This window comes from Melopsittacus undulatus, chromosome 4 (assembly GCF_012275295.1).
Source record: "Melopsittacus undulatus isolate bMelUnd1 chromosome 4, bMelUnd1.mat.Z, whole genome shotgun sequence".
In the NCBI taxonomy this organism is placed as follows: domain Eukaryota; kingdom Metazoa; phylum Chordata; class Aves; order Psittaciformes; family Psittaculidae; genus Melopsittacus; species Melopsittacus undulatus.
This window is the reverse complement of record NC_047530.1, coordinates 39,945,553-39,957,898: the sequence shown is the minus strand read 5'-3', so window position 1 is coordinate 39,957,898 and position 12,346 is coordinate 39,945,553. Positions and strand designations below refer to the sequence as shown.

Genomic DNA, 12,346 nt, shown 5'->3' with positions numbered 1-12,346 from the left:
TTCATTAGAATAAAGATTGTCTACCATTTAGGTTACATTGTTCCTCTGCACAGAGACCCCATGCAAATTTCTGTTCAGATAGAAGAGCTGTGAGCCTGTCAGAGGTCATCTGCATTAAATGATTGCAGCTATTTTCCAACTGCTTCTTTTCATTCTACTCAATTCAGGCTAGGAGGATCAATCAAGCCCTCTGCCTGAAACAGTGGGACTGCTGGGAATATAACTGTTTTTGGTAGTAGTGGATATGCCCTAAACAGTATTAAATATTTAATATAAATTCATTAAAGGGCATACAAAGTCTTCAAAAAGATATTACATTTATAGTGAAATTTAGAGGGTTGGGATCACCCTCCTAAAAAAAAAATAACAACAAAAACCCACAACAAAAAAACACAGAACAATGGGTACTAACTGCATAATTTTTTAATGTAGGCAAAATTTAGTCATGAAGTTACGTAATATTTATTTCAATGTGTTTATTTCTCTAGCTGCCACAGAAAGGAATGCATAGCAGAAGTGTCATCTGCATTTGCTACTTTCCGAAACAAAAACCCAAGGTGTCTGCAGGGGCTTAAAACAAGTGCCAAGATTTGTTTTGTTTTACAGGCATGCACCCACACACACATGCACTCACACAAATACATATTGTACTATTGTGCTTATTTGTAGGGGAAAAAAGCAAATGGAAATAAGTTAGCACTCTCCTTGAGTTTTCTGAGTGATATAATTGGAATTAAATTATTAATGGGAGATACTTAAAAAAGATTGTTTTATGATCTTCTATTAGAGAATTTGCAATTCATTTTAATATTTGTAGTTTGATTTATATCAAAGATAATGCAATCTATGTCCAATTAACAATACATAGCCAATGTAATATGATTTCCAGATCATGCAAATGGAATAAACTAGAAGAGGAAAAACTGATTCTTAACCTCAGATATAATTTGCTGTGTGAGTTCTGGCAATTTTAAATGACATTGCACTTTTTAATTTTTCCGAAGGCTCAGCAGCAAATTTATCCCAATCAAGAAAGCCTATTATTAATTTACAAGGACAATTGTAGGAGTCTTTATAATTTCCCTGTGCAATTATTTGCCATAAATTGCTAATAGTGAAATACATAAAGTTTGCAAGAAACAGCAACTGCTATTTATCTGGACAGATCAGTCAGCCCAGATCTTGAATGTTGTCCAGAGGTTCTAGTGCTATTGACAGTGTAAGAAATATAACCTAGTTTCTGGATGGTTTCTAAAATGTTTCACACTGATAACACCAAAAAGGTAGAAGCATTAAGAGCTATTGTGAAGTGTAGGCTGGCCTCTAGCAGATTCCTTCACTTTGCTTGTATACAGCTGAGCTTTGGACCCTGGACTTTGGAATAAAAAGACTCTTTGTTCATCACTGAATGGCATTAGGCATGGGCTTCCTAAGGGGCCACCATGAAGCCTAGCATGAGGAGTGCAAACATCCAGAAAGCAGTGAGAATGTGTGTGAAGGCATGATGGACAAATATTGCTATATGTGCATTGCTATATGTTTATGTATATTTATGTTGAATATTTGGTGAATTGCTTGCAGAGTGTTCTTTACTCAATTTTATGCATGCAGTGAGTATATTTTGCAAATGTGTGCCAACACTGATGATGCATGCTCATACAGACACTGAACATGTGTGTGCATGTATTCATATCTGCAGCACTGGAAAACCCCCCACAGGCAAGGTTTTAAAATTTAAAAATCCAATCCAGGTAAAACTCAAATTGCTGGTCACTCAGTCCCGATCTCAGTTGTATATTATACAGTGCTATTTGACTGAAGATACTTTGTTAGTGTGTAAATGATGGAATGCCGGACATCTACAAATAGCACACCCTTATTCCAATAATGGAGAAAGTTCACTGGCTTAATTCTTCTGTACTTTGTAGCCATAGCTCCACTGTGTGTTCAGTATGTCTAGTCTCTTTTCACTATAACCAACAGAAGCACCATACAAAAGTCTTACAATGGATGTCTTAATCTCTCTGTGTGCTTTTAGAGAATTATTTTGAATTCCATCATGCAGGCTTTTTTTTTTTTTTTTCCTTTTCTGAAGTTTTATTACAACAACAGAATTCCCAGGGAGCTTTAGGGGCAAGGTTCGCATAATATTGCCCTAAAGTTTTGCGCAAGGGGTGGAATCCGCACCCCAATCCCGATCATCTTTTTGTGATGTTTCTCTTTCTGAAAGATGCAGTGCGCAGTCTTACAGGGTTGTTAACTGTGTACAGATTTTTTTATTGTTTACCAGACAGTGCACATCTACAAACCTTTCATGATGATTTCTTTCTCTGACCTCTCAGTGACTAGGCATCTTGTTCCTTAACACTGAGGGAGGCTGAAAAATGCTTGAGTTGCTCAATGTGTGCCTTCTATACCAGTTTCAAAATGGCTTATTCTTCTGGTTTCCATGGTGACAATTAACACTGTTACAAGGCATTGTTCCAGTCTCCATTTGGGCAGAATTTTCGGGTGTGATTTTTCACACAAAAAATGTTTTATATAATTTTTTTTAAAGAAAAAAGGGGGGGAAAAGGCACAGTTTAGTATAAAGTGTCAAAAAAAGTGTCTCAATCAAGCATGCATGCATTCCTTGGAATATTTTTATCAGGGGAAGTAAGGTTTTAACTTGCTTTGTTTTGGAATTCAACTTCTCATGGTTTAGATATTTTTGCCAAACTCATTCACAGCTAAATGCTACTCCCTTTTTTTTTTTTTTTTTTTTTAATTCCACTATTTGTCCTTTGGGAAATATTGATTGTATGCTGGTATTGAGTGCAAAGTAATAAAGAGACAAAATTCTTTAACTTACATAACAATGTTTTGTATTTCTTTTAAGGGGCTTCAGGAACACAAAATCAGCCATGCATGCCCACAGCTAATCATGTTGTAAATATTTGCAGGATTTTCCAGTATGTTGTTGTTGTTTGGGGTTTTTCCCAAGTTTTTTAATATGACAGGTGTAGTGAGAAATTGCATATTACTCGTTTATTTCTTTTTGTGGCTGTCGCAAGAAACCTGTGACTAACTTCCTTAATCGCATTTTTGGCTATTAAACAGCAATCTATATCATAGCATCCACAGCCTGTCACAATGGAGCAGCCTTTGCTCACTTAAAGCTGAGGAAAGAATGAATCTGAAGATTAAATTATCTTCTCAGCACAGGATTAAGTAGTCCTACCAGACTAGGGTTGTGCAGTACTGATAGAGCTGGTAACTAATTTTTCCTTGCAACTGCTTAGAGTGTAGGTGTTTAATGGATTAAAAAATAGCATTAGCAATAGCATCTCGTGCTATCAGTTCTCAAACTGTACCTCCTGTACATTAAGCTCTTCCCCTAACTTAAAATACACACTGCATGTTAAATATCCAAGAGGGAAACAGTACTGACTCAGACACATACCAATACACCCAGTAATGAACTGAATTCTTTGATCTTTTACAGTTACAGTATAATGCATTTTCTATCAATCAGCACTTTCATCATGATTGTTTATACAGTAGGCTACATGGTGACAAAGACAGAGCATGTGCATAAAATCTAGTTTATTTTTTTAATGTAATAACCTTTTATAACATCTGTCACACTATTTGGAGTATGCTGCACTGAATCGTTTTATCTAGTCCAAAATTAAATGAAACATCTTCTGTTTCTATGTTAACAAGAGCATTGTAGTTAGAAACATGCACTGTGTTTCATTTCTTTAGCAGTCCTGCAGTGTCCAGGAATATTCTCAGCCCCAGTCCTGGCAGCAGCAGCTGCCAGCCCAGAATAGGTGATGAGTGTTAACTAGCTGTGCCTGCACCAGTGTCACACAGCTAGAGGACTCCCTCAGTCTATTAATTCACTTGACAAAAGAAAAGGAGTCGCACGAACTGTATTTCTGTGCTTAGCAAATTGGACTCTGGATTCGCCTTGATATTACATGTACTTATGGAAATAATTATGCAAATCCTTTTCAGCTATATCATCTTTAAATAGAAATCAGATTACATAAAGAAGATTGTAATCTCCTCCAGTAACCATTCTAGCTGAAAAGGCAATAATACAGCACCAAGAAGCATACTTGTTGAACATTTTAGTCCAATAAAATGGTGTTGCCTCTTGGCGGATCCAGTTCCCTAGTGCCAAGCCTGGTTGATAGCTACTGTTGTACATTTCTAAAATGTTAGCCCCAGCACACCAAGTAGCAAAAGGCAAGTTCTTTATAAACAATTCCTTGTGTTTTACCATGCATATTCATGCAATTTTGGATACGCAGACACCTGATCAGTGTTCATTAATAATGAGAAATGGTTTAAATCACCTCATTTAAAACATTTGCTCTATGATCCACAAATGACTAATATTTGCTGAAGTTTACATAATACAAATGATGTGCATGTGTTGTGTAAATGAGAGATTAAAATATGAAACTAACAATATGCAAACATATGCATGGAAATGCTGAGGACCTGTTAGCTGAAACAGTGATTTCACACCTTTATTATTTTCTTTAAGCTGTCTCCAATTGTATTTTTGCTTTGTTTTCCTGCAGAGCATGTTCTTGGATCTGGCAAAGGCACCCATGTTTTAAACATTCCTTATTCTAGTTTAATTTTTTATACTTATCCCAGTTATTAGTATTTTCAGTATGAGCTGCTATTGCAGTTTTCTTGGCTGAATTTGAAGCAAAGAAAGCTTAATGTTTAGGATGCAATTTGCTAATAGCTATGCATAATTTATGTATGTCTTGTAAACACCTTTTTAAGAATATGTGTTGAACTCTTTTCTTTCAGTAAAAGGTACATTTTTGGCCATATCAGAAATTTTAATACTATGAGTGTTTTATACATAAGAAGGAGAAGGAATTAACTATATGTAGGTTATGTATATGAGTGGATGCCTCTGTTAAATTTTATTTTTATATGCTGTACCAGTTACTAAAATATAATTTATCATTATAGTAACTATTATATTTAATACTTACACCAGTTTTCAGAGAATACAGATTTTAAAGAGATTTATCTGTTGATGTGTCTGTAGATTAGAATACGTTTTTATAGAGTATATAAGTAATATACAGCTGAAATATTTAGAAAGTTGTATTATAGTCATTTTGAAAGAAGCTTCTGGTTTTATTCCTGTTTTCTCTGTTGTTGTCCCCTCCCCCCCTGCCTCCCTTTTTTTTAACAATAAATAACAGTGCAGTAAATAAAAGGTAATTTCAGCTTGAAAAAACTATTGGACTCTATGAACATTGTGGCTGTTCTTGTTTGTGTGGCATTTCACTGTTCCTGTTGGTTGATGCAATAAAAATCGAGTTACTGATATTGTGTTGTAAAGGAGTTGTGTCTACTTGTTTTTCTAAGGTGGAACTCTCACGTTTTCATGTGTAATAGCATTTCAGGCCGCTATATGAAACAAAATCCACAATGAGAGAAAGAAGAAATAAACTTTATAGGAAACATAATTATGAAACTATTTCCTTGATTTTTTGGGGGAAAGTGCTTGTGGGGTTTTTTGTTTTGGTTTGGGGTTTACTTTTTTGTTTTAATGGAGACACTCAGTGTTACTTGCTGAAGTAGCATATTTGAAAAATAAGACACCTCTGACTTGAATGAAACAAAGGCAGATCAAGCTTCAGAGTCTTAGTGAATACTACTGCACAAGCGAATATTGTGAGTGAACATTACTGTATGTAATCAATTGCTAACTGCCTGCATAGATACGTCACCCAGCAGGCTACGTGCTTGGTACCTAAATCTCTTAAGATGTGTCACAACAAGGCTTATGCTTAAAAAAAAATTAAAAAAAAATTAAAAATGACATAGTGAGCATGATCATAACTGGGCACATAGAATTAAAGTTTATTTTTACATAAAGAAAACACTTCACAGTTGCTAATATTACCTATTTCTTTTCATTTTAGAGATACAATGTAGAAATGTCAATCAGGCACCCGAAAAAGATGGAACTGCTTAGTAAGGTTGAAGCTCTGAAGAAAAGTGGTGTTTTACTACCAAGTGATCTCCTTGAAAAAGTGGATTCAATTAATGAAAAATGGGAACTGCTTGGGGTATTTGCATTTTTATTACTGTTTGTAGGTTATGTGTACATTTTTGTGTGTTGAAGTACGCTGTCTGTCTGATTTCTAATTTGAGGCACAAATATCTCTCTCTTTCAATTCACCACGTACATTTCAAACAAGCTACTCATGCTATTATAAAAACTCCATAGTATTTTCCTCTTCTGTTGATTTTTCTTTTATTCCATGCTTGTCTCCTGTCTGACTTTAATAATTTTGGTTCTTTAATACATAAAAAATGTAAGTAAAATATGCCATGTATTATGGGTATGAACCAAGTCAACTATAATGCAGTATATCTGATATACACTGACTGTCATGCTTGAGTGAATGTTAATAGAATTTATTCTGAAGTTACATGTTAGAGACATCTACTGTTTAACTATTTACTATACCTTTAAGATGAAAAGTGGGGTTGTCACTGCATATTTCAGGTCACACTGACGGCTCAAAAACAAATATACAGATTCACAGCAAATCTGAATACCTGAAGCTAAGAATACAGGTTATGTTTCATGCTGCTGTATTCAGCTCACTTTTGACAAAAGCCAAAAAAGTTTCATGTAATTCATTTCACGCTATGATAGGCTGGGTCTCAGCCAAAGAGTGAGATACAATAATCTGGCAAAAAAAGCAATATAGTGATTCTGTTACCCAGAGACCAGTGATGGCATTGTGCAGGAGACACTATTGTCTTATTGTTGTAAAACAGCTGAGAGAGAGAGAGGTCAAACTATATATTTTTCCATCCACTTCTCTCCTTAATTGCCTTCACTTCAAATCAAGGGTAAGATAAATTTATAAATTACTTTAAATGATTAATTATAGATGTGTGATATTAGCAATAGAGTTACATTGCATAATTTTGCATGCTATTATCTTAGTTTAAAAAAATATTCTAATATGTTGCAAGTGAGCTATACATGCAACCTGCCAACAGCATTTTATATACTGACTTGTGTCACTTTAGTTTATTTGGTAATGCATTAGCCTTTTTAGAAGGTGGGGGGGGCTTTTTGATTCAGCATGGTTATTTCTAATCACTAGATTCTCTAAATATGCAAATTGTAACAAAGTTGCCTTATTATTAGTGAGCTTATTACTTTTTAATTTTAATCTTCTGCATCACCACAAACATTTTAAAACTATTGGAATATTAATAAATTTACTGATAAAACTGAACTTATTAACCTATTCTTTCTGGTCATGACAACTTGTTTTTTAAAAGTAATTTCAGTTTTAGGCCTTACATTTGTGATTTGCAGTATATTTAATCAGATTAAGTCAGTGGCTCTGGTTAGAGCTGGCGGGACATAAAACTATGAGATAAGTAACTGATCATAAGTCTAAAAATCTAGAAATACTCTGTTTCAAAAAAAAAAAAAAAAGCCCTCCACTTCTCAGTATGTTAAAATTAAAACATACCTCTGGATTAAATTTCAGCATTTACAGAAAAATAAAATATAACTATAACAGTTTTCCTGCTAAATGCAATTTCATGAATAATAAGTAGAGTTTGATAGAGTTTTGTTTAATTTAATAAAAACCTCTGCAGAAACTAACAGCACTAGGCACACTGTTTTAATTGGCATGATTACATTTTAATTGGCATGAAAAAAATTAAAGACAAGGATTTTAACTTCTAACAATGGTAAAATAGAGGGATATGGTTTTTAATATTACTTTCATCTAAGGTGAACAGTGTGGAATGGAAATACATTAGAATGAAATGTCAGTGGTGCGTACAGTTTAATCTGTGAAATTTTGTCCCCTGTGCTGAATATTACTCTGTCTCAATTGCATATTAAACAACCCTATCAAGGCAGGCATTGGCATCTGCTGTGCTGACACAAATTGTGAATTAAATGAAATTGATGTCCTCTGTCGTATATTTATGAAGACGGACCATTCTCTGAAGTATTCTGTTTATGAAGAATTTATGATTGCAAACTGTTCCAGAACAAAAAAGTGGCAATAAATTCTTTTTTGTGACCCTACCCTCCAAGGGCATTGATTTCACCTCCTGCTGCTACTTTTGTTACAGCATAAAAACAATAGCTAGCTCTGGATTCCACCGAGGGTCTTCAAATTATCAATATTTGCACCATGAAAATAGAAGGGTGTTGCCAAGAAAGCATGCCTGTTATGATCTCCAAAAGATGTTATTTACAGAATACCACATAGTAGATTAATGTCTGCTGGTCTATATTTTTTCTGGTTTAAAGCTTATTTTTTGGAAGGTAATTTTATTGTTATAAATTATATTCCAGTAACTTTCTAAAGCAGTTATTTTCATCAGACAGCCATACTAGGTCACCTAAAACTGTATCTTCATGTTACAACAATTAACCACTGCTAATTATCAGTTTAAAAGGTTATTGGATGTGATTGTCAGTGTATATTCGATATTCTGCAATCAGTAACACAGATCTAGTGCTTATAATAAGTGTCAGTCTGACAGCCTCTTATAGGTCAGATAAAATACTGCTTGGCATAGAAAAAGGCAACAGCATATCTCCCTTGTGATGTTAAAAGACTGCCTTTCAAAATACTGAAAAGGAAGGTAACTTTCTATCCCTAGCCTCTTCAGAATATTCATTATGCTCACAGCGTCCACTATCAAAGTGTTATTCAGTGGTTCTTTTATTAGAAATACTAGTTTGAAAAGCTGTAGTAAATTAGTTTCATTAGCGATCAGAGGTGAATGTTTATTTTGGTCCATTATTTTTAAAGTGGATGCTTAACATGGAGAACTTAAATCTGAATTTAGTTGCCTAAATAATTGGCCTGATGTTCAGGCACATTGAGGCTTTGCAGTTTCTAGCTTATTGGCTTCTGAATGAGTTCATCCACTTTTAAAAGCAAACCAGCTCTTTTGTGACGTAACTGCTCCTATATGCAACCTCAGGGCTGCAAGTTTGGAAACTATGACTTGGCAGTTTATACCTCAAAAAAATAATTTGGTATTTCAGTGTTTTCCCCAAAAAACTTAGATGGTAAGATGATAAGAGTTTGGTGAACTCAGTGCTTGTCATAGTATCTGTTGTTTCCTAGAAGCAACTAACTCTCTGGTCATAAGCGTCTAAAGTTACGGGCAAATTCTGGAGAGTACCTGCCTTACAAAGTTATGTACCATTTTGTCTCCTCTGTCCATAGTTGCTCTTAATAAACACTGATTTATCATGCTCACATCAAAGTCAGTGACCCAGAGAGAACAGCATGAGTCAGAAACAAGGATACAAAAATGAAATTGATTGAAACAAGGAAACAAAGAATGAAATTGATTGATATTAATAGTAATTATTTAAAAAACCACATCTCCAGTCATCTAACAGATGCTTCTTGTTGCACATTAACCTGTATATGTTTTGGTGCATAAGACTAATCTATGTTTTCTTTATCTGATGCATTAGAAAACCCTAGGAGAGAAGATCCAAGACACAATGGTAGGGCACAGTGGGTTAGGTCCACGTGACCTGCTCTCGCCTGAAAGCGGCAGCCTGGTAAGGCAGCTGGAGGTCAGGATCAAAGAGCTGAAAGGGTGGCTGAGAGATACAGAGCTTTTCATCTTCAATTCCTGTCTGAGACAAGAAAATGAAGGAACAATGAATGCTGAGAAACAACTGCAATATTTTAAGGTAATAAAAAACCCATAGTTTTCATAGAGAGACTCGTCTTTATGGAAGGATAAAATATTTATCTTATACATAATATAATGTACATGTACATTTGTAATCATATTCATATGTTCACCTTCATTTATGTGCTATGTGTTCATTTGTGTAGAGTTTATTGAATCTTTAAAATAATGTTTATTCGTAATACTTTGAGCAGAAAAGTGTGTTAGAGGGCTAATCACACCATAATTGAAAAGCAATAGTGTTCTTTCATTCTAGTTCACTATAAAGCTGAGTTTTGTAATGAAAACCTTCATTCTGAATTTCACTCCCTACATCGGTTAAATTAATCAATGTGCTGTGTGACCATGAATTTATTGGCCACTTTCTTCGCACGTATGAGTCAAGAATAGCCTATTTCAGGTTCACTTTTAGAGATATAAATTTAGCATACATGAGAAAATATTAAAAGTTGTGGTGAATAGATATGTGAAAAAAAGACATATACACTGTGAGATTTGCATTAATCTAGGCCACATCTCAAGCCTAAGCCTGAAGATTTATGGAAAGGAGAGAAAAGAATTGTAGTCACAATACTAATATTCAGATGAATAAGCTCCTTCAACTGAAGGCCAGCATTCAGATTTGCAACTGTATTAATGGAGGTTGTATGTTTTGTTCCATTCCCCAAAAGTAGCGGGACCATTTAGGAAAGAGGGCTATTAAGTTAGTAAACAAACCTGGTAAAACCTTGTGATTTTCTTGTGTACATAGCTATCACTTCTAAATAAACTCTCACCTGAATCATCATTACAGGTTGCTTTACTTTGCAAGTGACCTTTGACCAAAGAATAAGAAAGGAATCTTAGTAATTGTTGAGCTTTAGAGGTATAAAGAGGTTCTTCTCTTCTGTTAGTATATCAGGGTGCCTAGGGCAACAGCATTCTTAAGTGGATGGACTGTTTACTAAATACCTCAAAGGGCACATTGCAAGCACTTCTAAACATGCTTTTTTGTACAAGCATTCAAGAAAACAACTGCAGAAAAATTACTGTCTTCCCAATTTGTCATTCCTTAACTCTTTCTTCTCAAATCATGAGGATTTGAGTGAAAGTTGGGTCAATGTGGATAAAGTTGGTGTAGTTTTTTTCAGGTTCCTGAGCATGTCTATTTGACTACAATTTTAATCTCTGACATCTGGGTTTGGTTTTGGGGCTTTTTTGATGATTTGTGGTCTTCTGCTAATGGAGGAACAATTATGCTGATTTCATTTTTTCCTATAAACATACTTCAAAGCTAATGATATTAAAGTACTGTTGATAGACCTGAAGAACTTCACAACTGTAGATCCACATTGTCCATAGAAAATACTGGATGCTTTTTACTTATGAGGAAAATTATGGCATTTATTTAAATGCGTAACTATGGATTAAAAAAATCTTAATTTCAGACAAACTTGTTTTTAAATATATGTTTATGTATATAAGAACATAAATACCATGTAAATGTTACTTATGTACTTGGAATGTGCATAAATATCTCAAATGAAATCTATTAATATATATGACATGATGTCATGCCAAGAGCTCTCGAGATGTTAAACTGCATAGTACCACCCACCATGATGTAACCAGAGTATTTCATTACTCGGTTGATTATCTATTAATTACATAAATAATACATTAATTATTTTCAAAATGGTAACCATTAGAGTATAAAAAATAATTACCTATCAAATATGGTGAGAGCACATCACTTTGTCATATATATTAAACCATCTTTGTCTCATTAAATCTGAAATCCACTATAAGTAAGTTTTCCATTCTTCACTGATCTCCTGGGGAAGTGTATAAAAGAGAAAATGGATATAATTAACAATACTGCAATGTATAATACATATATTTGAGAAAGAACATTTAGAACATTTTCAAAAACATTAGCTATGCTACTAGTAGGAAACCTGCTGGGGTTTAGTTTGACTTACTTTCCACTTAACTTAAGAATTTAATCTTATTACTGCTTTCACTGTGGTAAGTGAATCGTTGTTTCTTAATGGAAGTGTATTGTGCTGCACCATCCCAATTATACACATAGCCACTGTACACAGAGAAACATTTTTTAATAAAATAAACTCAATAGTGCCATTGATGTTCATACCATAATGTTATGTTTGAAATTACACTTATGCCTTAGGAAAAACAGTAATTCCATTTTTCAGGTGCTTTACTTTAATTTTGCAATTGGAGGATGAATTGAATGTATAGTTCGCATGCAATTGGGACCCATGATGAGAACAATGTGGTGAGAAGAGGGATTGCTAAATTCACGAGTAGGAAATTATTTTGAATTCTTTGTTTTCTTTCATAAAAGAAATCATACTGTATTAATTTAAGTGTTCTTTTTTATTAAAGAATGTGCTAATGCGTTGCCTTTCTTTTGGGATATTCCTTTGTAATAATATTTAGCATTTCTATAGTACTATCCAGTCAATGAGCTGTACATGCTGTACAAACATTAATGAACTAAGCCCCACTAAACCTTTAAGTTAGGTATTATTATCCCTTTTAAAAAATGGGAGAAATAAAATGCACAGAGATTAAGTGACTTTTCCAGGTTTTCATG

General features: G+C 34.1%; 1 protein-coding gene across 1 annotated transcript in view; it reads left to right on the top strand.

The window, feature by feature from the left end:
* AKAP6 (A-kinase anchoring protein 6) overlaps window positions 1-12,346 on the top strand; it is a 227,488-nt gene that overhangs the window by 169,405 nt on the left and 45,737 nt on the right. Inside the window, exons 9-10 of the mRNA XM_031049124.2 lie at window positions 5,952-6,098; window positions 9,521-9,745. Of these exons, the coding sequence (XP_030904984.1) occupies window positions 5,952-6,098; window positions 9,521-9,745 (372 nt within the window). The remainder of the gene's footprint in view (window positions 1-5,951; window positions 6,099-9,520; window positions 9,746-12,346) is intronic.